Consider the following 26,832-nt stretch of genomic DNA (forward strand, 5'->3'; position numbering starts at 1 on the left):
GCGAGTTTCGCGGGTCTTTTCTCTTGTCTATATATAATCACCAATAATAAAAGCTCAGCCAATATTAGGCAATTTCTTCAGTACTACAGGAAACAATCATTAATAGAAATACAGCCCAGAATGTTCATCTGTTGCAAGTATTAACTTATTAGCCTTAGAAGTCTTCCTCAAAGAGAAGTCATGTGAAAACTGCAGAAACCTGCTGCTATTGCTTTGCATGGGAAAGATTTGTGGGAGAATTAAGCTATGCATACCCATTTCCAACAGCAATTAGGTATCCAAGTTTTCTAATTAGTTGAGAGCAGAAAATCATGTTTCCAGAATAAAATAGTTGCACTTGATCCCTATCAGATACAGCTAAGTGGGAAAATACAATTCTAATTCAGCTACTGATTGTAGACCTGGTCCTGTCCTTGCTGGGATAAGAGGGGAGATATGCTGGGAGTATGTCAGGAAGATGGCAGTCTACACTTTTCTCATTTGACACCTGCCAATTTGCTTAGGTAATGTGCAATAGAGCAGAAGATTTTTACACATAAAGTGATTTTGATCCAAAATTATTGGATTCTAAATAGGGGTGGGCATGAAATGGAAAAATGGAGGTTCATAGAAAGGCTTGTGGTTTCGGGTTTTCACCATGGCCCGACCTGAGTGAGCACCAAAGGCATTTAAATGCCTTTGGAGCTCACTTCCAGTCAGGCCACCAGACCCAGAAGTAAGCTCCAAATGTATTTAAATGCCTTCAGAGCCTGCATGAATCCTCATGAACCTCTATGAAAAACATGGTGGTTCATGTGGCGGATCGTGGGAGACACATTCTCCCGAACCCCAGGGTCTGTTTATCAGTTCATGCTCATCCCTAATTCTAAATAATAAATAATTACTGTTCTAAAACATTCAAATTATCCTGCTTAAAATTATGCAAGTAACACTTTAAACTGAAAACTGTAAAAAAAATTCTTGCAGTGTGTGACAGGGTGCATGCTAAAACAAGTGTTCTTTTTCCACAATAATCTCCAATATACAAAATTTGTCAGTGTAAAACCATCTATGTTCTTCTAAACACTTTTATGAGCAGAAATTCCATTCAGCTGAACACAGGAGACTCTTTCAGCTGGTGTGAACCACTTATGTAAAGGAGATGTTTTCAAAAATAAAAGAAGACATGGTAGAAAGAGCTTTAAAAAAAAGATGTACATCAGATACATGTGTGTGTCTTGGTTATTGCATTTACCATCTGAATGAAATGACTGGCAATACTCACATGCACATTTATTTGCAGAGTTCTGCCAGACTGACATTGCATTTTTTTGTTTGTTCTGAAAACCCTCTTCAACTCTAGTTTCTGTTTTCTGTACAGTGTCGTGAGGATTTGCTTGCTCTGCTGCTACTGATAAGCCTGTGGACAAAAGATAAGCATACCTATTTAAATAATCCTCACACTATAAACCGGATCTTTTTTAAAGAGAAGCCTGGAATATAAAGTAACATTAAAACCTGACAGTAATTAAAGACATTTAACTGGACGCAACAACAACAACAAAAAAGATTTACATAAAGGATATTTACTTCACCCAGGAAAGGAATCCATTAGACATACAGCCTTAGAGTATTAAAACCTGACTGTTCTCCCCCCAAAAGCCCCCCAAAGAAAACAGTACTTCGTAATATTCATACGGGGCTTTAGAGTGTTTCACATACTTTATCCTGCTGCACTTTTTTCAACAACCCTGTACGGTAGGCCAGTATTGCTATCCCTACATTAAGTGGCTGAAAGGCTCAGGGGGATTCCCTAAGGTCATGTCATGTGTTCACATCAGGGGCAAGATTCTAACTCATATTTTGGTTTCTTAACCACTGGACTTTTTCAAAAACACTCCATTTTAGCCAAGAATCATGTCCCATTCACTTGGACTGTCTAGGTTTCCCTTCCAGGAACTATATATGCTCCTCTTCAGTATTACAGCAAAATTATGTTACTATGTACAACCAGGGCTTTTATTTTACAATAAGTTACAAAGAAAAGATTACTACCCATGAACAGTGTTCCCTCTAAGCTGAGTTAGTGTGAGCTAGCTCACAGTTTTTTAGCCTTTGGCTCACACATTTTTGTCTCAGCTCAGGAAGGATGGCTCCAGAACAAACTAATGTATGCAGTAGCCAAATCGCTCGCTCACAACTTTAATGCCAGTAGCTCACAAAGTAGAATTCTTGCTCACAAGACTCTACAGCTTAGAGGGAGCGTTGCCCATGAATACTGCAAAGAATATGTTTTACTTGTACCATTTCTATAGTGCTTACAGTTTATAGCATATTTTACAATACGCTCTCGTGATTTCTCCTCACACCCTCCTGGGGAAGATAATCAATACCCCCATTCTGAGGCCAGGCAACTGAAAGTAAAAGGGGGGGGAAATGTGCCTCAGATCATGAAGAAGAATATATAGTTGAGCAGGGATTTGACCCCAGCTTCAAAATCTACATAATACTACATAATAATCTACATAATACTACATAATAATGCTGGATTTTATTATAATTTTATACTATTATATCTATTTACATTGTCACCAAAGATAAGAGCCTGGATCTCAATAACGCAGCACAAACCCTATTGCAATCTGAGAACGGAAGGGCAAAAGGCCTGAACACAGCCAAACTGGAGGGAGAGAAGCAGAAATAACTCGGTGAAAAGCCTTGCAAAAGGCGTGCTCATTCCAGCACATTAGCCTTCCAAGGCTTGTATCTTGGAAAAGTGCGTGAAACTGATATTCGAGTTCTTTCCTCTGCAGAGGAAAAACTGCTGGAAAATCACACATTCTCCCCCCATCCCATCCACTTTTTTCCATCCAGCATCTCCCCCTCCTGAAGCATCTGTTCTTGAAAAAGCAAGTGTCAAGTTGTGTGTGCTTGCCTGTAATGTGTAGTTGGGCCCTCACACCACCGGGAGGAGCACAAGGACGAGAAATTAAGTAGTTCTCACCAGTGTTTGTTACAGGAGAGGGGAATTTCTTTTTCGAAAATTCAGACCGATTTCCCACAAGCAGCTGCGCCGCCCTCGCTCTTCCCTTTCCCCCGATTGTATTCGGCAATTTCCCACTACTTGCTGCAGGGCCGCATTTTGACCCGCAGCATCCCCCGATTTCTCCCGCATCTTCTAGATCCTTTTTTTTTGAGAAAAAAAAGAGGGGGGGAAAAGGGGGGGGGGGGGGGTGCTGCAGGTCAAAATGCGGCCACGCAGCAGGTAGTGGGAAATTGATTAATACAATCGGGGGAAAGGGAAGAGCGAGGGCAGCACAGCTGCTTGTGGGAAATCGGTCTCAGTTTTTTAGATACAGCCTTCGATTCCTCTTATTCTCTTAGAAGAGTAATCACGGGCACCCTGTTGTAACTCTGGACCTTGAAGTTGTTTTATGTTGCACGCCACATGGTGGTGCTCTAATAGGAGGATAGGAAGGCTGCTAAGAAATTGCCTGCCTCTGAGCATCTACAGAGTGAAATTCTGATATTCTGCAGAACCTCCCTTCCTGCCTCTGCTCGCTTTGGATTTCTCTTTGATCAAAGCAAAAAGGGGAGATGGGGGATTGCTGGATTTCAAAGATAATCAGAGTAAAGAGGAATTAGGAGAACTACTTTTAACCCCACTAGTTTTCACTTATCTAACAGCATACCCACAGCTGGGCTGAGAGTTGAATGCTTCACACCATGAAATTCTCATACTGTTGTCAATGAGCTTCTTAACCTAATATCTGCCTTAGTGAACTGAGACTCCTCCCTTCCAGCAAAAGCAGATGTTGTTAAAATAGCCACATCAGACAGCATTCTGATTTGACTCCTGTGCTATTTACACCAAACTCCATCCTCCTTCCCAAGTAATTAATACAGACAAGCCAACTGTGGGGTTTAGATCTCAATTTACATAATTTTTCTATATATTATCATACTTTAAATATTAAAAAGACTGTGACTTAAGCAGACATGTATAGCCCAAGAATTTATTGCTGGGAATGTCTAGTTTTGCTAGAGAAAAATCTGAAGGTCACTTCGAACCCATTAAGGACTGAGGCTGGTTAAACTAAAGCTCCTTTTAACAAAGGATGCTGCCCGCTAAGATAGATTATTCTCTTTTGCAAAAGGCCTTGTGAAGAAATACAGGCTTGGGTCCAATGAAATGCAAAACCATCATTTTTGCAGATCATTCAAATGCAGAATGTTACACTAGAACTGTGTAGAGTCCATCAAATCAGGATCTGAAGCAGGGATCTCAGACTGGCTTATTACCCACAGTTCCTTGACCATGGTTTCGCATTACGTAACAGGTGTGGAAACCAGGTTTGTTTCCTCCTGCCGCTTCACACCCTGCCCAACTACAGAGGTGCCTGGCAAGAGAGGCCCAAAACCAAACCTCTCTCACCTTTCACCACTTCTTCCTAGCTGTCTCCCTTGATACCAGCTAGCCATAGTTAGTGAAGTTACCCACGTTCAGGCAACTGCACTAACCACAGTTAGATTAAAGCACAATTATATGCGACATCTTTAGGTGTATCACTGATCAAAGAGTAAACTGACTGAACCACCATGTGAAAACTATAGTTCTGGTATGAAGCTGCTCTTTCAGCTAGTGAAAGAGTGAATGTGACTCTGATCAACAAGGAACACATTCCATTGTGTAGGTTTCTTGCTCAAAGAGGATGCTACCTGTTTGTATTCGCTAAGGACCATTCTTCCAAGATCATCGTGTCCTGCAAGCTCATGTACCTAATTACAATATGTTGCCTGAGAGCCAATGCTCATATTCTAAAACTGGTATACAAGACAAGTGCTGATATGTGTGAAAATTATTCATATGCGTGATCTTCCAGCACTAAACCATTTTACATAAAGCTTACCACGTTCTGTTTTAAAGCACCTGAAGGCTCCATCAATCTACCGGGGAGTATGTCATAAGGAGAGAATCCAAGGAGGCTGAAAGTCTAGTAGGCTGCAAATGCTAGGTTCTCCCACATGCTTACATCTCTTTCTAGGAAGGCCTGAACAACTTTCCAAAATCGGCAACCCTGAAATCTGACTCATGCAAATAATGTACCAAATTGCACAGTGGATTGAAAGGATCGTCTCTCAAATTTAAGTAGCACAAAATTTAAACTCAGATATCTCAAACCGTTAAGATCTTCAAGTGTCACAGTATATCTATGATAAACATATTTTAAATTAATGATACCTCTTTTTTTCCTTGCTTCCTTGATTTCTTCACACATTTTATTAAACTCTGGATCCAACTCAGCAGCAATGATAGCATGAGCAGTGTCCTTCAGAGTACAGGCTCTGTGTCTAATTATTTTATCTACAAAATTAGCACAATTCTCATTTTAATCATCAAAGACATTTAAAAAATCTTACCTCACATGCCAAAGGCCAATGGTACAAATATCTGAAAGGTACATGATCCATCAAATTAACCCGTCAGGAAAAAAAATCAATAAAACCCACACAAGTGATAGAATAGCATTGATCAAACAATTGCCTGATGGAACATACACGTTTTAATCAACCTCCTGAAAATATAAGGCTGTGTAGAAGATGCATTGATCTACCTAAGGCAATCGCAGCTTGTGATGTTACCCAAACCGAACCTAGGCTGCGGTCACACAGCCAGGAAAATGCGGGGGGGAGCGTAGCTGTTTGCCCCGGGGAAAACTAAAGCGCGGTTGGGCGATCAGACCTCCCGTGGAGGTCCCGTGGAGATTCCATGGAGGTCCCGTGGTTAGGGAGAGGTGCGGATCACACCGAAGTGGGGCCTCAGGGCAAAGAAGCGGGGGCCGCGCACGAGGGAAGGCCAGGAGGGGGCTGCCAGAGACAGTTGGCCAAGCGGCGCTGGGGAGAGGAGGGGCCAGCTGGCGACTGAGGCAGGCAGGGGGTGGGCAGTAGTTCTGGAAGGGCAACAGTCTGGGGAGCCGGCTGGTGGGGCGCGCGAAGAGGGCAAAGCAGCATGGCTCAGCCCCCTCCGCCCTGACCGCCCCTCGCCCAAGGAGACTTCCTAATCTGCCACCGCGCCCCCCTCTTCTGGGCTTCATCTCAGCCGCTGTATCTTCTGCCTTGCCCCCTTTCCCCCTATCTATTTGTCGCTCGCCTCAAGCCGTGCGCTCTTTGTGGCTTTCTTCAGGCTGCTCTCCTCTTCTCTGCACGACGCAAGTTGTGTGGGTTGTTTTTTATTAAACTAACGTTTGCGCATGCTCCGTTGGGCGCTTTTGCGCATCCGTGGAGACTTGGACAAAAAACCCCACCTTTTAGCTAGGGGACATGGGCGGGCGCCGGAACTACCTCCGGAAACGCGATCAGACGCCCGCCCTTTGCCCCGCGGTTCCCGGAAACTAGTACCTCCGAGGTACTAGTTTTTTACTGCGCTGCTTTGACAGATGATGGAAGGTTTTAGAAGGTTTCAGAACAAAATACATGGCTCAATGAACACCAGTAGTTTGGTAGGTCACAGATTGTGCTAGTCTGATCTACACAACACAGGATCACTGTTTTTGGAATTTACATATATATATATTTACATATATATACACACACAGAGGTATGTCTGTGAACACCCATATTTCAGACTCTCATAAATTGTGGCAATGTCCTCGCTCAGAATGCCCACCCAGCTCATGTGAAAACAGAGCTCTCTCAGGTTTCTAGGGAGGGAGGAGGCAGGGACTCTCCATCTGAGAGGCAAAGGGGCAGTTAAGTAACTTTAGGCTCTTGACTTAATGGTGTTACGGCACGGTGATCCCCACCCCACCCCTCAATGCAGGATCCAGCCACTAACGGACAAAAGAATTATAGCCAGCACTTCCTTAGGAATACATCCAGCTGAACTTGTGGGAACTTATTTATGAGTAAACATAGAAAAGACAGCACAAACTGAATCTGTAAAATACAAATGCTAGAATATTCAAGAGGAAAATCTGAGCAGCACCAATAAGAAATAGCAGTGATATAGATTATTAACCAGTAAGTAACTTGCTTGCTATCTCCAGCTCAAATCCCCTTCCAATCAAAGGGTGAGACGGATAAGAACTTGAGTCAGGGTCTTCTGAGTTGTGGCCCTCCAAAATCAGCCACCCACTAAGATAAAGATACATTTTATTTAAGCTTGCTTTTGAAGTGTAGCTGACGTGTTTCTCACTGCATTGTTCTAAGCATGCAAGAGGCGTCTGTAGGACATGAGCTGCTTGCCATATACTTTGAAAGGGAACTGGGGAGTACACGATGGAAACCAGAGATGGAGAAAAGGAAGGCTTGGGGGTTCACCGAAGTTTCTAAAACAAGATGGGTTGCTTAAGCTTGTAACTACTGTCCTACAAAACTTTTAAGCAATATGCATTTATGGCATGTACCTTATACAAATACTAACCTGCAATGAATACATAGGGGGTTTTTTTGTTTGTTTGTTTTAAACAATTTTATTAGGATATAATAATAAGTAAAATTTTACGTCATATAACAAACTTTTCATATCCTTTTATCCAGGTACCCCCCCCTTCTGACTTCCCACAGTGCTCAAACCTCTATTACATTCTTGAATTTTTTTCTCTTTTTCCAATTCTTTAACAACATAATTCTTTCAGGTAACGTATCTTTTTATCTGTCTGTCTATGCATGTTTAAATTTAATCTAAATGTCTATCCAACCTTAGTAATTGTCACAGCAAAATAAATTGTTTTTTACATCCCAGTATTTCTCTAAGTAGTCTTTAAAGTCTTTCCAATCTGCAAAAAAATCTTCTGCTTCTTGATTTTTCAGCTTTTTTGTTTTGTTTTGTTTTTTAAATGAGTCTTGTGGGACCTTAAGGACTCAAGACTGGACCAGCACACACAGGACAGATCTCACCCGCCCCCAGAAGCTTGTTGTAATCCCTAAAATGCAACTCCCAGGGCAGCATGGTGGTCTACACTGAGAAGGGAAATAGCAGAAGTGCTCCCAGATTGCACAAGCAGAAATGTGACTTCTGTGAGCTGTATTTCATAAGACGCATGAAGGGACACCTCAGTCATCTGAATCAATTATATGTGTGGGGGGCGGGGGGGGGCTGTGAACAATGATTTTTTTAACCAGTGGCTACAAAACGCTATGAATGGCTATGAAACTCAAGAAGCTATGAAATACAAGAGCAAAATGTGTGTTCATATTTAAGCAAGAATAGAACAGAATTTTCTTACCCCCCGGATCTTTGTCAGGATTATACTCCAACGCATTGCTACAGATGAGATCGATGTCTATGAGGAAATCCTTTGTCGTTAAATAGTTCTGCTTGTCAATTTTACTTATTACTGTAGACAAGTCCATCGGCTCTTTGATAACTTCCAGATAGTCTGAAACCTATAATCAAACAGCACAGTAAAGTGACACAGAGACCTATGCTGATTTTCACATATATCCAACATTAAATGTATTTATTTTCCGACTCAATTCATGCAGAACAGTTTCAGTCCCCCAAAGAGTAAAACTGCTGCTGGTAACAAAATTCTTCTTCATGTAGAAGCAACTGCAAACATGGTGGCTGAAAATGAAATGATTTTTTAAAATATGCTATACAGAGACAACCTAGTACCCCTCCAGGACTTCAAAGCACAATGCAGAAATACTCGTTCACAGATCGGCTTCCGAGACAGATGCTTGTACAGGTGGGGTAAGCAGGCTTCCAAAATTCTCAGCAGGGAATCACAAGGCTAAAGTTACGTTTGATAAGTACAGCCTATGCATGCCCAGGGAGCACAACTTCACCCACCCACTTCTAACCTCACTTCACCTGACTGCCATACATCTACAGCCAATTCATTAAATCTATACATTCCAATTTGATGATATACAGATGGCACCCATACATTTAGAGGCTATCCATACAAATTGTCAGGGAGAAGTAATCCAACCAAAACCCACAAGAGAATGTATGTCTAGAACTCAAGACTGTTACATATCAACTTGAACAGTAACTGAAATGATAGTTTCAAGTGTTAGTTCAGGGGAAGGGGGGGTCACATTCCAAAAGTTCTAGAAAGATCATTATGTGGTCTGCACACATATAGGATTCACAGAGACCATGAAACTTACAGTTAAAGTTACAGTATACACAGGCATTTAGAAGATTTATTAACACAAATTTATATGCCTGCAAAACAATATCAACTCCAGATATTCAAACATTATTCTTCTAAGAACATCATCGCAACTGACTGTTATCTGTGCAAAGTTGGTTTTGAAGTTGACCAAAAACCAGACAGACAAACATAGCTTGTAAATATGATGATCTAAAAGCAGACTTCTAGAATACAAATAACTGTTATTGCAGCTTTGTCATTCTCTATTTAGTTTCTTACAGGTATTAGAATGAAAGTCTACCCAAATTTTCTTTCAAAGGTCAAGTCCATCAAATAGAATAATGGATGCCATACTGGTTTAAATAATTTATTGTAAGCCACCTTGGTAAAGGTAGGCTATGAATCCTTATAACAAATTCATTTTTTGTTGTTTTAAATTTTGCAGATTGCTACCACTGGCCGGTTAAATGGCATCTTCTTTTTCATCTATACGACCTTTTTGCTTCTCAATAATAATAATAATACTGGCCAGAGATAGGCAAGGGAGAAAATTACTGGTTAATTTGTTATCTGTAATAGATATTACAATTTAATAAATATTCCTTTAACACAGCTTGTTCAATGCTGTTTCTCCAAGCAAAGATCAGTTTGCATTCAGCCTGGCATGAAGAAAACAAATTATTACACAGTCGAAGAAGCAGCCTGAACAATACACAGTGTTCTGGATTATGTTAGTATCGCAGCCAAGAACCAGTTAGTTGTGGCTTCAAAATGTTCAAATTAAGCCAATATTCCCTGTAAATATGGAAAACAAGAGTTAGATCACAGATAACCAAGGCCATCTGGGATGCTAACTGATCTCCACCTTCTTTTTTTTAAATTAACTGTTAATACGGTCAACTTCATTGTTTGCACGTTTACTGAAACAAGACCTCTTCAATATCCACCGGTTTGCTGAAGATGTTAAAGCGCTTGTCTGTGGCCAGCCTCTTGGTAACATCCCTGAGAAACAGCCGCAGCTCTCGCAACGTGTTCTCTTCTTGGTCTTCCATTCGCTGCTGTTCTGCCTCTGACAGCTGGCGGGTCGGAGAGGGTAGTGCAAGGGGAAGCACCTCCAGATCAGAAAGAGCTGAAAGAGAATTTGGGTGAGGGGGAAAAATCAGGTTCTTCCAAATTACATCTGCAGAACATCTTATATCACCCAATGATTTGATAATACCAAAAATTCTGCATTCTTCAGCAGTTTTAAAAAGATTGAGAAATAACAATATCGTGTGAATATTTTTCAAACCTCTGTGTACAGCCTGCTCAGCACCAGTACTCCAAAGCAGAAAGAGCCAGGAGATTCAGAAACTGGAATATCAAAGTCATCCCCTACGTAGCGTACCATTATTAATTAAAACATGCATTAAAAGCCCCCTGAATATGCCACTGATCCTACCTTTAGGAATCTCTTCCTTCCATCCTCCCCCACCAATACCTTAACAGCCATCACAGAACTTGCCTCTGCCTGTTAAGTGCGGAAGAGTGACAGTGCCTGAATACACCCACTGAGGACATGAATCCCATACAAGGTCACAGCCAGTTAATTCCTGTTCCCAGTCCTATTTAAAAATCAAAACCAGGAGAGGGAGCCCAGACCTGGGCAGCCCAGGCAAGCCTGATCTCGTCAGATCTTGGAAGCTAAGCAGGGTCGACTCTGGCAAGTACTGGATGGGAGACCTCCTTGGAATACCAGCAGTCGGGAGGACAGGGGCAGGCTTTATTCAGCCACCTCTCTGAATATCCTCCAGGCCCACAGGAGGGGTCAGTCACCAGAGTGCACACACACTCACATGCACACATACATGCACATAGGAAAAATACAAAAAGAACAACAAAACAAAAAAAACCCCACCAGGAGTGGGCCATTCAGGTGGAAGAGACCATATTCTCCAAGAATCACAGAAAGTGAACTAACCAGTTTGCTTCCTTCTCGGAGGAGGCATCGATGCCTGGTTTAGAACCAGCTCTTGGAAAAACTTCCGCCTGTCTTCTTCATTAGGTCTCTGAATATAAAAAACCTCTTCGTACTGGATTTTAAAGATACATTTCACCTATACGAAAACATAGTGGAAAAATAAAGGAACTGCCTATATTTTAAAGCTACTTTAAATTATGCCATTACATTCACAGGGCTAGTTTTTGAAGAAGAAAACCGAAGGGAGACATAAGAGGTCACTACTCCGGATGAAGTTTCCTCAGAAAGCCCTTTAATTAATTTCTACGGCACAGAAGCAGTAACATTTAAATACTCAATACCATGTGTCTGGCCAGGCATACAACAACCCTGATTAGGTCACAGTAGGTCAATATTAGCGGTAGGCAGCATGTAACCACTGGGCAATGGCTTTTCAGTGGCATGCGCATGAGAACAACAACATCTAAACTAGTTCAGAGTCATTCAGTACTCCTCTTACAAAAGGCATATCGGAACCCCAGAAGAAAACGGGAGTACCAGTTGCTAGAATATCAGATCGTCATTATCACTAAACAAATGGGTACAATCATTCATCAACTCAACAAATATAGGTTGGAATTCAACAAACTATATTAGAAAGGCTTGGGAATGACCTTTGAGATTTTTTGTATTTGAACGGTAAACCTCTACATGCTACCATTTATTTATGTATTTATTTTAGTATCCCCTTGTTCAAAGCAGTTCACCTAGGAGGGCTAATTGCTTAAGAAACAATTCCAGACACCCGAACAAATCTTTGGGTTTCTATTTCTCACTAAGAAGCCTCCCCCTTCCCCCATCGAACTGTTTTTGAGACTGAGGAGACATTCCCCACCCCCAAAAAAATAAGACTGAGGTAAAGAATAGAGAGATTGTAGAGTAACAAAAAAATGCACTGTGCTGTTCTCTGGATACTAGCCATAATCTCTCCTGATATATAATGCTGTTTTGGTCATGGACTCCTCCACATGCTCCCAAATCAGTTGGCTCGTTGGTGTGTCACTCAAACGGCGTCTCTACCCACTGGCTGTGTTGCTGGCTGCATTGCTGTCGTCCCGCCCACCAAAGCGCCGCCCAGCCTCAGTGTGCTCGGAGCCGGCCAGGACGCTCCAGCGAGCGGGCGCTCATCAGGCTAAGCCCGATCCTGCTGGCGCCTCAGCGGACATTGTCAGCCGAGGCCGCTGCAGGTACCCGCTCAGGCTGCGACTGAATGGGGGCTGGTTCACTGCTGGGACGGAGAGCGATGGAGGCAGCCAGGTGCGAAGCCAGTGGCGGGACCTTCCATCGCCCCTTGACCCCGGGCTCTGGGGAGGGAAGAGAAAGCAGGGGACTGGGGGGGGGCTCTGTCACGTCTTTCTAGGGTCCGTTGTCTTCCTTCTACAACAAGCTTTGCTTCTAGTTAAATATAAAATGAAACACTTCAAATATCTTCCTAAACCAACATTAAAAAGCATTTCACCTACACTGGTGGTACAGAGAAGACAGTCAGAAGCTAACAGTTACATTCACAGTGGGATAATGGGGAAAACCACTACTGGGTGATTCTCAGGGCAAAAAAAAAATTCACCGCTTTACTGAAGTTAGTTAAGCCATTAGGTGATTTGGCAAATATAGAGGAGGTGTGTTAACATTATTAGGCCAAACGAGAAGGTCCCCAGAGAGGATGAGGATTGCAAAAGTTGCAGGGGGAAACATTTTACTTGTTGCTTCGTGTTCTTTTATAGATAAGACAAGGTTAATTCTCAAGTTTCAGCTACAGGTAAAAATTGGGCTGGATCCCACTTCTCCTTTCAGTTAAGCACAGAGCCTTTCTCTGGCAGAACAGCTAGCTTGGAGTCCAGTAGCATCAACAAGATTTTCAGGGTGTGACCCTTTGAGAGTCAAAGCTCCCATGGTCAGACATCTGATGAAGGGGGCTTTGACTCCCGAAAGCTGTTACCCAAAAAAATCTTATTGGTTTCTAAAATGCTACTGGATTTGAAGCTAGCCGTTCTACTGCAGACCAACACAGGCACCCTCTGACACTATCTTCTCTGGTAGATGACTCTCTTCCTCTGGAGAAAAGGTCTGCTCTGTGCTCAGCAGAGCAGTAGGATTCAACCAACTATGTAGAGATGCATGCAAACAATTCTCCCCCCTGCATTTTCAACCTCAGAAGTGTCCTCCCCCCGCCCCCAATCCCATACTGGACTGGATCACAACCAGCTTATTTAAAAGGTTCTAAGAGATGCCTCTAAGCTACTGAGATGGACAAGTTCTAGCATGCATCTACTGGGATTCCCCTGCATCAAGATCACCAAGACCTGAACTATGTCATTTCACACCTCAAGCAATCACAGTTCATGCTCACCTCTTCAGGCAGTTCACTATACATGGTTTCAGAGGTAGAAAGTAGAAATATAGGTGAGAATGATGGTATGTCTTGCAGCAAAGTTAGAAATGTGGCTCTCACAGTTTCACTGACGGCTTCCCACCAATCGCCAATCTGAGGCATGTAAACAATACTTGGTAGTGTTCTTCTCGCTTCACGAAAGATCTGGTCAAGGAAAATACTGATATTAAAATTAAGATAATCACATTATCAAATTGCTGTCATGAGATATACTTGGTTACTTTCTACAGGCTTTTATTGTCTGACATTAAGGTTTCTTCTTTACATAAGGGTGCTCTGTGACTCAGCTCCTAATATCTCATCCTCACTGTTCATATCATGCAGACTGAAACGGCAACCATACAGCACCAACAAGACACTGAGCCATATGACAGGTTAAATTAGAATGGAAAATGAACACCAACTAACCTGCGCACAGGACTCTTCAGGTGTTTTGGCACTGACTGAATAGAGTGCTGGCAGATCTAATCTGTGTACAGCAAATTTTTCAAGAGAGTGCAATAGGGCTGGAGCAAGGTGTGAAGTCTGACCTGAATCCCTTTCTCCAGAAAGCAGTAATCTTGGCCTGTAAGAGGTGGGCTGGTGGTAAGCTGACCTGTAACAACAGTAATGCTTTCTTAGACCGATGTGTACTGATCATACTTTTCTTGAATCACAATGTTTACCACCCCTAAATGCTTAGTAGAGGGCAAAATAAATTACCACCATCACACTGGCAGTTAAGTTGTCAATGTACTTTTTGTCATCAAGTCTCAGCTAACTTAGGGCAGAGGTGGTTTGCCACTGCCTGCCTCTGCACAGCAGTCCTCCTAGACTGCCTTGGTGGTCTCCCATTCGAGTACTAAACAGAGCAGAACCCACTTATTTTCCAAGACCTGATGAGATCAGGCGAGCCTAGACTATCCAGCTCTGCTCAGGGCCAATACACCCAGTATTCAAGTATTTTTTTACTGCAGAGTTTCAAAGGTTAGCTAGCCATAACTCCCCAGCAAACACAAGTCATGGGTTTGGTCGTAGCTTAGCTGAAGTTGGATATGTTCTGGTTTAGGATTATGTGGATACAGCAAAATCTTTGTTATCCAGCCCCTGGTTAACTGGCATGCCAGTCAAGTGACCTGCACATTATCCCCCTCCGTCAGTTGGGTGCTGCCCATCTCACTCACCTGAAGCCAGGTAAAAGCTTTGCTAAACAGCATATCTGATGATCTGGTAACTGCAATTCTCCATAGATGCTAGTTAACAGAACTTTTACTGCATGTGCAAAAAAAGCAGATCTCATACGATAAGCTTTTGAAAACTTGTTTGGCACACCTGAAACAGTGCTGCTCTGGTTCACATGGGATCATTTGAACATATGCTGCCTTTACCGTTGTCAAAATGTAGGTTACATGTTTCTTTGGAAAGACAGCTGTCTTTTTTGTGTTCTAAAATATAACAGGGGTAAAGTACCATGCAAACAGAGAGTAATACACAAGTAAAGTCATAATTTCGATCTCTGAACGCTGATTACTATTATTGAACTATTATATCCTAAACCACTCAGTGGTCTTTTAACAGAAAATCCTACAATGTTTTCTGGAAACTGGTACATAGCAGAGTATGCGCATTTAAAGGGAAACAGGTGAGAAAAAAAGGGAAAACAGCTGAACTTAGACAACATGATTTTTTTAAAGTAACCAGAAAGCTGTGTACACTTATACAATTAAAAATAATGGTTGCACATGGCAACTGATGGGAATATTAAGAGGGGAGCTAATCCCATAAAGTAAACAAGCTAAACATCTGACATTAGACGTTTAAATAGTACGAAAACAACTTTAGTCAGTTTTCCTTAAGCTCCTATCATCAAAGGACACCAATTTGTGAAGGCATGTGACTTCAGAACAGAAGGACCATCATATGCTAAATATGGGGGGAGGGGGGGAGTTTATCAATACACTTTTCAGTACTTTCAAGCAAGCATCAGCCAGCAAGAATCCACTACTGCTGGGGTCCACTCATTTCACTCCCAAAACACTGTCACAACAAATAATGTTTATGTTGGCTCTGCAAACCTGCATAAATGTTAATCAGGACTGTCAGTGCACGGAAAAGTCAATCTACTTACATCGTAAAATGAAGGTAGGATTTATGTACAACAGCTGATAATTGTTTCTTTGGTGATCCTGACTGGCAACTTGTCTCAAATATTGATGTCGCATTTTCATCTTCACTATCATCCATAATTAGACTTGGTGTATCTGTTCAATACAAAAATGAAGGATTTTTTAATCGCATAATATTGTTTCTTTTTTATTATATCATTTTATTCGATTCAAAGAAAATAAACTATACAACCATAGACTCATCACCTGACACGTATAAACCTTACTTAAGCATACATTAATTACACTGCCCTAAAACACCACCACCATAATAAACCTAAATAAAAAAATTCACATTGCCATAACGTCCCAAACTCTAAATACAAAGAACCACCTTTCAAACAAATTCCAATATCTATTACTGCACAACTAGGTAACCTTTACGGTTATTCCACTACAATGCAAATACTTTCCAAGTATCGGCAAATTTAGCAGCAGACCAGCCTTTCCAAGTCCACCTATGTCTACATGATGATATCTTGTTCATTGTCCATTTGAACCATGCTTTGTTTAACCACAGTCCCAAAGATCACATCAACTGGTCTTTCCATTTCTGTGCCAGTGCCATTCTTGCCACAATGACCAACTGAGATAATAGCCACTTTTGAGACAAATTCATACTAGTATGGCAGGTCATTCAATAAGTCGATCTTCAGACAGCAAATAAATGAGCATTGCAAAATAATTTCTATGTCTTTATTTATTTTTATTCATTAGATTTGTAACCCACCCTCCCCATGTAGCAGGCTTAGGGCGGGTTCCATCATAGCAAATATACAACAGTTAAAAACAATTAGAATACATCAAATAAAATACAACTACTGATTCCCATATTTCTAACCAGCGCCTCAACAAATCCGGTCTATGCACACTATTATACTATTCCATTTTGTTTTGTTTTTAACAACTAGGCAGGTCACTGTAAATGAAAAAAAAAGATCCTCTTACTTTTCCAACAAAGCGGTCTATGCACATGCACACTATTATACTATTCCGTTGTGTTTTTTTTAACAACTAGGCAGGTCACCGTAAATGAAAAAAAGATCCTCTTACTTTTCCAACAAATGTCAGAGCAAAACGGGAGCACAATGGATGTACACACACCCAGCTCACTGGCAGCTGTTTTTACTTGGCAGCAGGCAGTGAGGCAGAGAGGGAGTTAGAGGCAGAGAGGGAAGGGAACTGGAAGTCATTTCTCAGTACTGAGAACAGCGGGGCTGGGGATGTTGGGTGCTTACTCAGGGCTCTGAGGCACTTGTCCTTCTGCTAAAGGACAGAGCCAAGAAGAGGGGCTCAGCCAGTGGGTTCCTTGGCTGAGGACCCACAGACTCCCCCTCAGTGGGTTTTTTGAACATTTGTCCCCGTCTGGGGCAGTGTCTGGTGGGCTCAGGGCTCTGAGCCACCACCCACTCCTCTGATAAAGCCAAGCAGAGGGGCTCAACCTGTGGGTTCCTCTGGCGAGGATCTACCCTCCCACCTAATTGCAACACCCCTCTGTGCCATGAAGGTGAGAGTGGGAGACAGGGATGCTCGCCACGGGGGGGGGGGAGTCCACCCCCTCCATCTCACAGGCCCTGTCTCTGTGGAACAAGCCCATCCTGCCAGCCCACCCATGCCCAGCTGTACTGGGGGTGTCACCAGGGGTCTCAGAGGCAAAGCCTCTTTTGCCCAATGCATTCTTGCGGATGGACTCAAGAGGCAGAAGAGCTATCAGCGCTGCCAAAACCACAGCAGTTGCTAAAACTGTTTGCGGAGGAATTTGAGAGTGGTGAATTAGGGGGTGGTGGGAAAACACTCAGCCCCCCTAGCCCCAACTCCTTGAGGCTGCTCCCGCCTTGAGTCTACCCCTCCCCATCAGTCTTCCAAGCCTAGTGCCACAATGCAGCAGCTCATCCTCCCACCTGCCCCAATTTTGGGTCTCCGTTTCCATGCCATAGTTTGGGAACATTTCCACACCCTCCCCAATGACCCCTGTGTACCACAGTGCCAGGTATGCAATGTCCAGATGTGGAGGGGCTCGGACCCCCACCATTTATCATCCTCCAACCTCCGCAGTCACCTGCAAAGGGCGCACCCAAGTCTGTTGCCTCCAGAGTAAAGAGTAGCACCCAGCAGAAGGAAGAAGAGGCCCGCTTTGTCTCAGCGGGGAGAAGGGGGAGTAGGTGTCCCTGCCAAGCAAAAAGACTCACACAAAGAGTGCTGTGGGTAGGAGTGGACCTCCAGGCAGGCCACCCTCCAGGAGGTCACTCCCACAGGGACACTGTTGCTGTCAAACAAAAGGACTAGAGAGAAGGCCTAGGAGGCACTCACTCACCTCATGGGTGAGATGGTTGCCATGGATGGCCAACCTTCGTCCATAGTGGAGGATATGGCCTTTCACCAGCTACCACACTACATTGTTCCATGGTATTCCATCCACTCATGGAGGTCCAAGATCTACCTCATAGCACATCACCCACCTCATGAACCAAGATCTACCTCACAGCGCAACACCTACCTTGTGGGCTGACATCCACCTATACAAACCTCTATCTCTTTAAACATCCACCCGTACAAGTGAGCTCATTTGACTGTACTCAAGGTTTCCCCATCTACAGCAACAATGTCTACAATTAGGAGATGGATCATAACCCCTTTTTCTGTAGTTCGCAACATAGCACACAACCAAGTAGCTATGAAGACACCTGGAATCCTGTCTTTAATTATTTAGAAGTCAGAGGCATCCTAGCATGGGAAAAAGATTATAGACTTTGGTTCTCTCTTTGACTGTTTTTTTTTCTGTGAAGCTGGTATGCCTTCCATCATTCCCTGGAGAACGAAATATGTTTATATCTTCGTATCTTGTTTTAGGTGATTCTCACTGTATTCAATATTTAAGATTTCTGTTCCGTCTATTGATAATGTTAAGCTTGTTCCAGTGTATAGTCTGAACTTGACTTCTACTTTTCATGGTCCTTGTATTTCTCTATGATAATTAAAATAAAATTTAAAAAAATATGAGGAGACAGGCCTGTGACCACCTCCTGGGCCTGAGGGGAAGGGTTGGCCACCCCCAGAATCCATCTCTATAATGAGGTTGACTGCCTCCCAGGCCTGAGGGGGAGTGTGGCAGACCGCCCCCAAAACCCTGTCACCAGGGGGAGGCGTGTGGGTGACCACCTCCTGAGCCTGAGGAGAAGGGCTGGCCATCTCCAGAATCCATCTCCATTACAAGGAGGTGGGCAGGTGACCACCTCCCATTCCCGAGGGGGAGTGTGGCAGGCCGTCCCCCAAATCCATGTCACTGGGGGGGAGGCAGGCAGATGACTGCCTCCTGGGTCGAAGGAGTTCCCATCTGCAGCAACAACATCTAAGAAGAGGAGGCAGGCAGTACTTACCCATCCAAGCCAATCCTCGCCAAACTTGGAGGGCAGATAAAGGGGCATCTCAAGGATGTCCTCTGCAAGTCAGGTGCCTCTAGCTTGCAGGGGGGGCATTCGACACACTCCTCCTGAACCTGTGGCTGTGATTTCCCCCCATGCAATCCACACCAAACTTGAAGAGCAGGTAGAAGAGAGACCACTGGAGACTCGCTGCAAGTTTGGCATCTCTAGCCCGCAGGGGCCCCCGCTCTACCACATCATGAACCTCACAAAATGAACCAGTTCAGTAAACTGGAAGGTTTGTGGTTCATGAGACCCCATGAACCAGGATGAACCTCCGTTTTCCATACTATGAATCAGTTGAAAATACTGAAATATGGGGATTTCTCTGGAAACTCTGTTGCCCAATTCCTCCAAAGTCAAAAAGTCCCTCTTTCCTTTCAAATCAATGAATCTTACCAACCCAGCTCAAATCCACCAAAGTTCCCAGTCATTAGCGGATCCTGAAATTCTCAGGTACATATGCAAAGCTTTAAAGGAGAGTTCTTAAGTCCTAACCTATTCTCCTGAACAACTTTTGTGGTGCATACAAAGGAACAGTCATAAAAAAAAGATAAATCTCAGCAGAATCTTCATCTTAATAGCAGCTATCCTACTTAACAAAGATAAATAAATAAATAATCTAAATCAACGTAACGTCTTCAAAGAAAGTTCCATTTTCTGGATCAACTGCTTTAAATTCTGCACCAACATATTTTCTATCTTTTCAGAGAAAAAACACTCCCAGATATCTGAATCCTCCAACACAGACCTGTACATGCTGAAATGCCTTTTTTCCTTCAACAACATGTTATAATACTACTTTTTGCACACTAATTTTATACCCAGAAATGGAACCAAACCTACTTATTGCTTCTAATAACTGAGCAACTGAGGTCATTGGATTTGTAACTGTTAACCATTTGCAACCATTATCTGCATAAAGTAATAATTTCCTCACACTTTCATCTATTGCAGACCCAAAGATAGAGTATTCTTCTCTCATCTTAATTGCCAAGACTTTTGTAACAATGCTGGCAAAGGGCAACCCTCCCTCACTCTGCTGCAGAGCTGAAATTGTGAAGAAAACCCTGAAAGCAGACCTGTGCCTTTGGACCCCAATAAAGCAATTCAATCCATTTGAAAATTCCTGCACCAAATTCAAAAGCTTTCAAAGTGTCAAACAAAAAAGCTGCTGGTAGATTATGGTGGGTTGTTGTTGTTTTTTGCATAATTAACCAAATTCAATAGCTTCCTAATGTTACTAGACATTTGATGACCCACCAAAAACGTGTCTGATCTGATCCAACATAACTATTCATAATACTTCTTAATCTGTTAGCTAATAATGTTAACTATAAAATATTAGTTTTCAATAAGTAAACAGATTGGTTTGTAAACTGACAATTTGGAACTGTCTTTCCCTGCCTTATGAATTAATTAAATATAAACATCTGACTACAATCTGCTGATTCTTCTATAAAATATTCTGATACAATTTCAATAAATACGGAGCCAAATCCTTAGCAAAAACTTTATAAAACTCATTCACTAATCCATCCAGTCCCAGCCATTTACCAGCCTTTAAATTCTTTATTGTTCATTTAGATGATCCTTCCTTTTTTCATTCTGTCATAGCAACAGAGTTTGTGGATTATTCCGTGATCCTGGAAGGGGGTACAGAACTATAATAATGGACCCTCTCTTAGACAAAAGTAACAAGAATTGTCAAACTGCAAGCCAAGCCAAATCTTCTCTGCAAGGCTGTACGTGTGATACCGGGCTATATGTAAGGCATTATGACAGACCCCTATCACTCTCCCCACATGGACGTGAACTTTCCTGGCAAATTTTTTTGGTCCTCTGCTACAACTGAACAGCCCTTGGTAGTGTGTAAATAATAGAGGTTTTTGAAAGAATTTCTGTCCCGCCCTGTCCCACAGAATATAATTCAGCTGTTAGCCAAGTCCAAGGAACTTGTTGAAAAGCAGGAACCCTCTTTTTATTTCCCTTCTGAAATGGCATTGGAGACGGTTTAACAGTAAAACAAAATAACAAGTTGCAGGGAGGGGGTAGCTAGAGGCTCAAAACCGCACCCAAGCCAGGTGAGTCAGGACTGGAATTGCTGATGTAAAAGTTGTTGATAGTACAGAATTCACTTCTTTGAGCAGGAAAAATGATGTTATTAAAGCTTATTTTTAGGTATTCTTAGTTCTTAGTTGTATGGGATGTTTTACTCAGTATTTTAATTACAGCAACAATGTTTTGTCAGAGAGTTTCCTATGGAAGTTCCAGTTTCCTGGAGCTGGTCACTGACTTTGTAAACCTAACTCATGTAAAGTACAGTTTATTTCTATTACCTGAGTTGTTTAGAACCATTTCCCCTTACAACAGACTAGGGTGCTCTTCAGAGCTAAACCTGCAGAGACACTGGGCAGGGATTAATCTTCTCCTCCTTAGAGGAATTAACCCTGTTCCTTTTTTACTTGAAAGGGAGTCTCCACACACTACCCCAGTCATTCTTGCTAAATCTCTCTCCCAGTTCTAGTGTCTGTATAAAGTGGACTTCAGTTTATGATCTTGCTTCGGCAGGGAGGGTGGGATATAAATCAAATCAAATAAATAAACAAATAATAAAAATGTTGACACTTGGACTTTGAATTCTTTTAGTGAATTCTTCCTCAGATTAGGAATACTACAGTTAAGGCAAGGGGTCTTTTACTTTCACTCCACAGGTGAACCCGTCTGACTTATCTTGTCAGACTCACTGATTCCAAAACTCTGCCAGAAACCAACTGACTGCCAACTTTAAACTATAATCTCCAGACTGACAACTGATCACAGCCCTCAGTTGATCATATTTTTCCTCCACTGGCGCTGGCCAATTGGAGGAGCAGCATGTCACTCAAGTTCTCCCTTCCAGGGAAAAGTTAATTCTTTCTCTCCCAGTTCTCTGATTTAGCTCCACTATGAAACCTGCTTTTAAAGTGCAGTCCGTCACAGGAGTCTTCTCCATCCCTTAGAGATTATACAATTGTTCCCCATGCTCAGAAAATTAACTCTCAATTGGATTATTTCTTCTCAGTGACTCCCTAATTTCTAAAGTTTTTTCTATTTTCTAAAGATTGTTCTAGTGGGATATTCTGATCATTTCCCTTGTTTCATTTATAATCAGTCTGGGAGAAACTGATCTAAAATCTCCTCTCTGGAGGCTAAACACATCTCTGCCCCATAAAGAAGCCTTTCAAAAGAAAATGGAAATTTACATCAAGGATTTCTTATTTATTAATATCAAAGGAAATTACCTAGTCTATCTTATGAGATACTCTAAGTTTCACTACTGCTTACGCTTCCTACAGAAAACACCAAAGTAATGAAGTGCTGAATATACCAGAAAATAAATTAAAAGATGCCACAACAGCTTATAGTAGCAATCCCACCTCTGAAAATCATAGCACTATGATGAAATTCAGATATGAACTTAATAAATTGCTCCCATTGCAAGCTGAGAAAAAGCTGGCAAATTGCTGGCATTTAGATTAAAATGAATCTGTTTTCACAATTATATCGCAGCCATTAAAAATAAAGAGAAATCCATATTATACCCAAAGCAATCAATGAGCAATTTAAGAAATGTTATTTAAATCTTTACTCTGTAGACCATGTCCCCTCTACAGAAACTATTTCTAAGTTTTTGGGTAAATTACAACTAACAGCTTCTTTGAGTAAGCAACAACAAGAATTTTTGGCAGCCTCCTTTACACACTCAGAAATGGAAGGCCGCAGGGCCTGATGGGTACCCTGTGGAATGGTATAAAGCCTTCAGTAATGAACTGATAACGCTTCTGAATCAGGTTGCAGAAGAAGCTCAAAACTCTGGCATCTTGCCAAAACCAATGTACGAAGGATTTAACATAGTCATCCCCAAACCAGGGAAAGACCTACTTCTTTGATCTAGTTATAGGCCAATATCCTTAGTAAATGTTACTGAAAAAATCCTTACAACACCTCTTGCAATTTGCCTCAAATCTGCAGCGCATACATGATCCACTCAAATCAAGTAGGATTTGTACGAAGAAGACAGGGTGCTCACCACATCAGATATACGATTGATGTAATTGCTGCCACAGAAAATAAGCGTGATCCCTTGTTGGCCTTATCACTAGATTCAGAGAAGGCCTTCAACAGATTGCGTTGGGAATTCCTGCACTTTGCACTGCAATCTTGTACCATGCCCCCAGAATTTATTAACTGGGTGAAGACCCTCTATAATGAGCCTTGCTCTAGAGTATTTACTAATGGACTATGTTCAAAAGGTTTCACTGCTGCCCATGGCACATGGCAAGGTTGTCTTTTCTCACCCCTATTATCTGATTTAGCTCTTGAACCCGTGGCATATGCCATTCAACAATCAGAAGGCATCACAGGTATTAAAGTCTGGGATAAGGAATTTAAACTTATGTTGTATGCAAATGATGCAATGATTCTCCTGTCAGATCCTGAACGTTCCTTACCAGCAATTACGGATCTTATTACTAAATTTGGGGAGTTATAAGGATATCGTATTAATTGTCCATTATCCCCTTTGCTGTTTATATTTGTATTGGAGATACTTCATGATTCAATAAGAGGACAGAAAGAGATTATGGGCCTGAAATTAAAAGGAGAAGAATTTAAACTTTTGACATTTGCAGATGATTTAGTATTCAGATTGGAGAACCCATTGGACTCAATCCATACTTTAAAACAAGAATTTGGAGATTATGGATTTGTAGCTGGCTTGAGAATTAATATTAATAAAACTAAGATAATGACTAAAAATATGGAAGAGGAGCAGGCAATCTGACTACATCTCAGGATTTCAACTACAGAAGAAAATAAAATATTTAGGAATTGTAATGACAAATAAATGTAGTTCACTACAAGAGAACCTCTTTGAGGCAGTTTAAAAAACAACAACAACTGGACCTGGCCTGATTACCAACTGTGCCAACAACTGTACCACTATTGGTACTGACAATACCAATGCCACCACCAACCAAGGCTTTATAGCTGGGCGTGAGCCAGTGGACAGTGTTCAGTTGACAGTCGCTATCGGAACATTTGCCATCTTTTAATATAAGTTGTATGAGATAATACTGAAACTGGAAGGGCATGACCTTTTGTTAGGCTGACATGCCTTTCTGCTTTCTTATGTGCAATACTGGACTTCTAGTTTCTGGACAGGAAACGATTGGGTTCACTTGGAAATGACCCAGCTTTATCCTCTGTGTAAATTGGCTGCTTTGGGCTCTACCCATTTAAACTATCAAAAAGTTCATTCACCTGCAATTGAGGCTGCTAGGTCAGCTTGGTGTATGATTGGCACTCAGTGGCTTTTGACCCTTAAATTCACAGAGATCTAACAATTTGGAAAAACCCTAGTATTAAGATAAGGAATAAAGGTGTTTGTTTTTTTAAGACAATGGATCCCTGTGGATTTAGTACACTTATCTCAGCTAATTGGACTAGGGGATGACTTTAAACCATTTGACCTTTTTCCCCACAGAACTTAATCTCCCATCCACAGCCAGTTGGCAATATATACAAATAAAACATTGTCCCTCTTCTGTGTTCTGGGATCAGAAGTTTTTGCAACCTCAGGACCTCCCCCCACACAGTTTTGCCTACTTCCATCCTTAGAAAACCTTCCTAGACAATCTATCCTTATATATAACTTTCTAAGACACCAAATCAAATTAAATTTGGATTATATCTGCTCTTAGTGGAACCTAGAACTGAGTACTCCAAATCAACCAACCCAATTGGAAAATATACTAAAAGCCAATACACCCGCTGCTGTGGATTTATGACTAAGGACTATCCAACAAAAAAGTCTCTTGTGGGTGTACTGGTACCCTACTAAATTATCACGTTGGTCTCACTGACAGTAAATCCTGTTGGCACTGCTGGAAGAATGGAGCTAACCTCATTCGCATGTTTTGGAACGGACCTAAAACCACGCATTTCTGGCAAGAGATTATCTCCAGGATCAATCTCACATTAGTTGTTAACTTCCTTCAAGTAACCCCCTCTGTAGATATCTGTGTCAATGGTATGCTAGTCATTTGTACAAATGAGAGAATAGCATATAACAGATGAGGAGCTCCTAGAACCTTCACCTCCATTTGGCATGAAATCCTGTTAGAACAATGATACCACCTCACCTTTATTCCCTATTTAATTGAATCCATAATGCTGCATCTTACTTTCCTAACCCACACTCCTGCACTACCCTTTTTGTTTTCTCACTCTCTTTCTTTCTCTGCTAATAGGACACATTAGGGAAGGGTGGGCTATATGGGGCTTGTTTGCTACGTTAACTTTTTAGTGTGAAAACAATAAAAAATCTTAATTAAAAAAAGAATGAAGCTAGATTCCAAAGGTAAAATAAATGCAAATATATAAGGTACCTATTTAATTTTCCTTTTAACAAAAAGTCAGAACATATGTTCTTGGTTAATATATGGTTCAATTACAGTTTCCATTCTGGCTACAAAGAAAAGGTAGTTATTATTAAAAGGAAAAATAACAAAGCTATTTGAAGCAATACAATCAAGCAGGAATTCCTACAATCTTTGCCAAGAAGTTTCTCAGACACACAAATGATTAGGTTTTTAAGTGGCAATACAGAGAGACGGCCAAGACCAACATTTCCTGGGATCATTCAAAGAATTTCCTCAATTCAGTTTATAGCTTGCATACCCCTATAAGCTCAGGAATAATTATCAGAAAATAGCAGATAAACATGCACACATATTATCACTCCTATTGCACAATTTTTATTTTTTCCTTTCAGAGGATACTGTGTTGACTTAGAAATACTGACTTTCTAAACAATCTAAATGAGCTACTTGATCAAGCAGAGATCTGAAGTTGGATCTCCAAAATCCCACCTCCCACTGGATCACATTGCCCAAAAAAAAGAGTTTTAAAATACCTTTTAGGGCAGCTGCTTTCCAGCAAAATGTGACCCTTATTCATCTGTATAATTACTGGCCCTGATGTAAACATCACCAAAAGTGTGTAACAAGGCATTAAATACCTGTGGTTTTCAGCTCCGAATGCCAACAGTCAGTCTTAAAAGTTGCCATAATGTAAACATACTATCAGTTTAAAAGTAATAAAATTATATACTCTGAAAAATGGAAACAAAGCTCACAAATTAAGACTTCCCCACTTCCATCATTCCCATACCACCTGAAAAAAATGCTTGGGGAGGGGGACACACACAAACACCATAGATCACACTCGGGAGGTCTACAGTGGGAGGACAGAATCAGCAGAAATAATCCCCCCTCTACCAGCAATGGAAATATCCTTCTGCCACTGGAAAATAGCCATCAAAATCACATATGCAATAATAGTTCATAGTTTAAATTATGTAATTTTATACAATTATAGTATCATAATAAATTACTATTAATTGAAATATTTATGCTGTTATGACAATGGGCTGGAATGGGTTTTAATCCAACAACCTACCCTCCACATTAGCAGAAGGCATTCCTCATTAGTAATCCACAATTTCTGCAGATCTGCCTATCCAGTTATAGGCCCCCCCCTATGCCACTCCTGAGACTCCCCCAAACCTTCAAGCAGTGCCCTTTCTGGGAAGCAGGGCTTGTGTGGGAGGTTGCAGCAGGTAGGGAGAGGCAGAGATAGAGGGATACAGCGTCTCAAAGTAACGTCAGTTGAAAGTATTTCAATACTTAAATTGAAATATCCCTTAAATACTCAAGGGATGAAAACAATTAAAAGCAATGTCAGT

The 26,832-nt window shown here is 41.6% G+C and overlaps 1 protein-coding gene across 1 annotated transcript in view; it reads right to left on the reverse strand.

Annotated features, from left to right (window-relative positions):
* The window catches only part of ATAD2B (ATPase family, AAA domain containing 2B), a 94,157-nt gene that overhangs the window by 18,154 nt on the left and 49,171 nt on the right, over positions 1 to 26,832 (reverse strand). Inside the window, exons 17-24 of the mRNA XM_015407334.1 lie at positions 15,585 to 15,717; positions 13,886 to 14,072; positions 13,436 to 13,621; positions 11,047 to 11,182; positions 10,019 to 10,215; positions 8,208 to 8,367; positions 5,222 to 5,344; positions 1,265 to 1,399 (exon numbers count right to left, since the gene is read on the reverse strand). Coding sequence (XP_015262820.1) covers positions 1,265 to 1,399; positions 5,222 to 5,344; positions 8,208 to 8,367; positions 10,019 to 10,215; positions 11,047 to 11,182; positions 13,436 to 13,621; positions 13,886 to 14,072; positions 15,585 to 15,717 — 1,257 coding nt within the window. The remainder of the gene's footprint in view (positions 1 to 1,264; positions 1,400 to 5,221; positions 5,345 to 8,207; positions 8,368 to 10,018; positions 10,216 to 11,046; positions 11,183 to 13,435; positions 13,622 to 13,885; positions 14,073 to 15,584; positions 15,718 to 26,832) is intronic.

This window comes from Gekko japonicus, unplaced genomic scaffold (genome assembly GCF_001447785.1).
Source record: "Gekko japonicus isolate JY-2015 unplaced genomic scaffold, Gekko_japonicus_V1.1 scaffold239, whole genome shotgun sequence".
Classification (NCBI taxonomy): Eukaryota; Metazoa; Chordata; class Lepidosauria; order Squamata; family Gekkonidae; genus Gekko; species Gekko japonicus.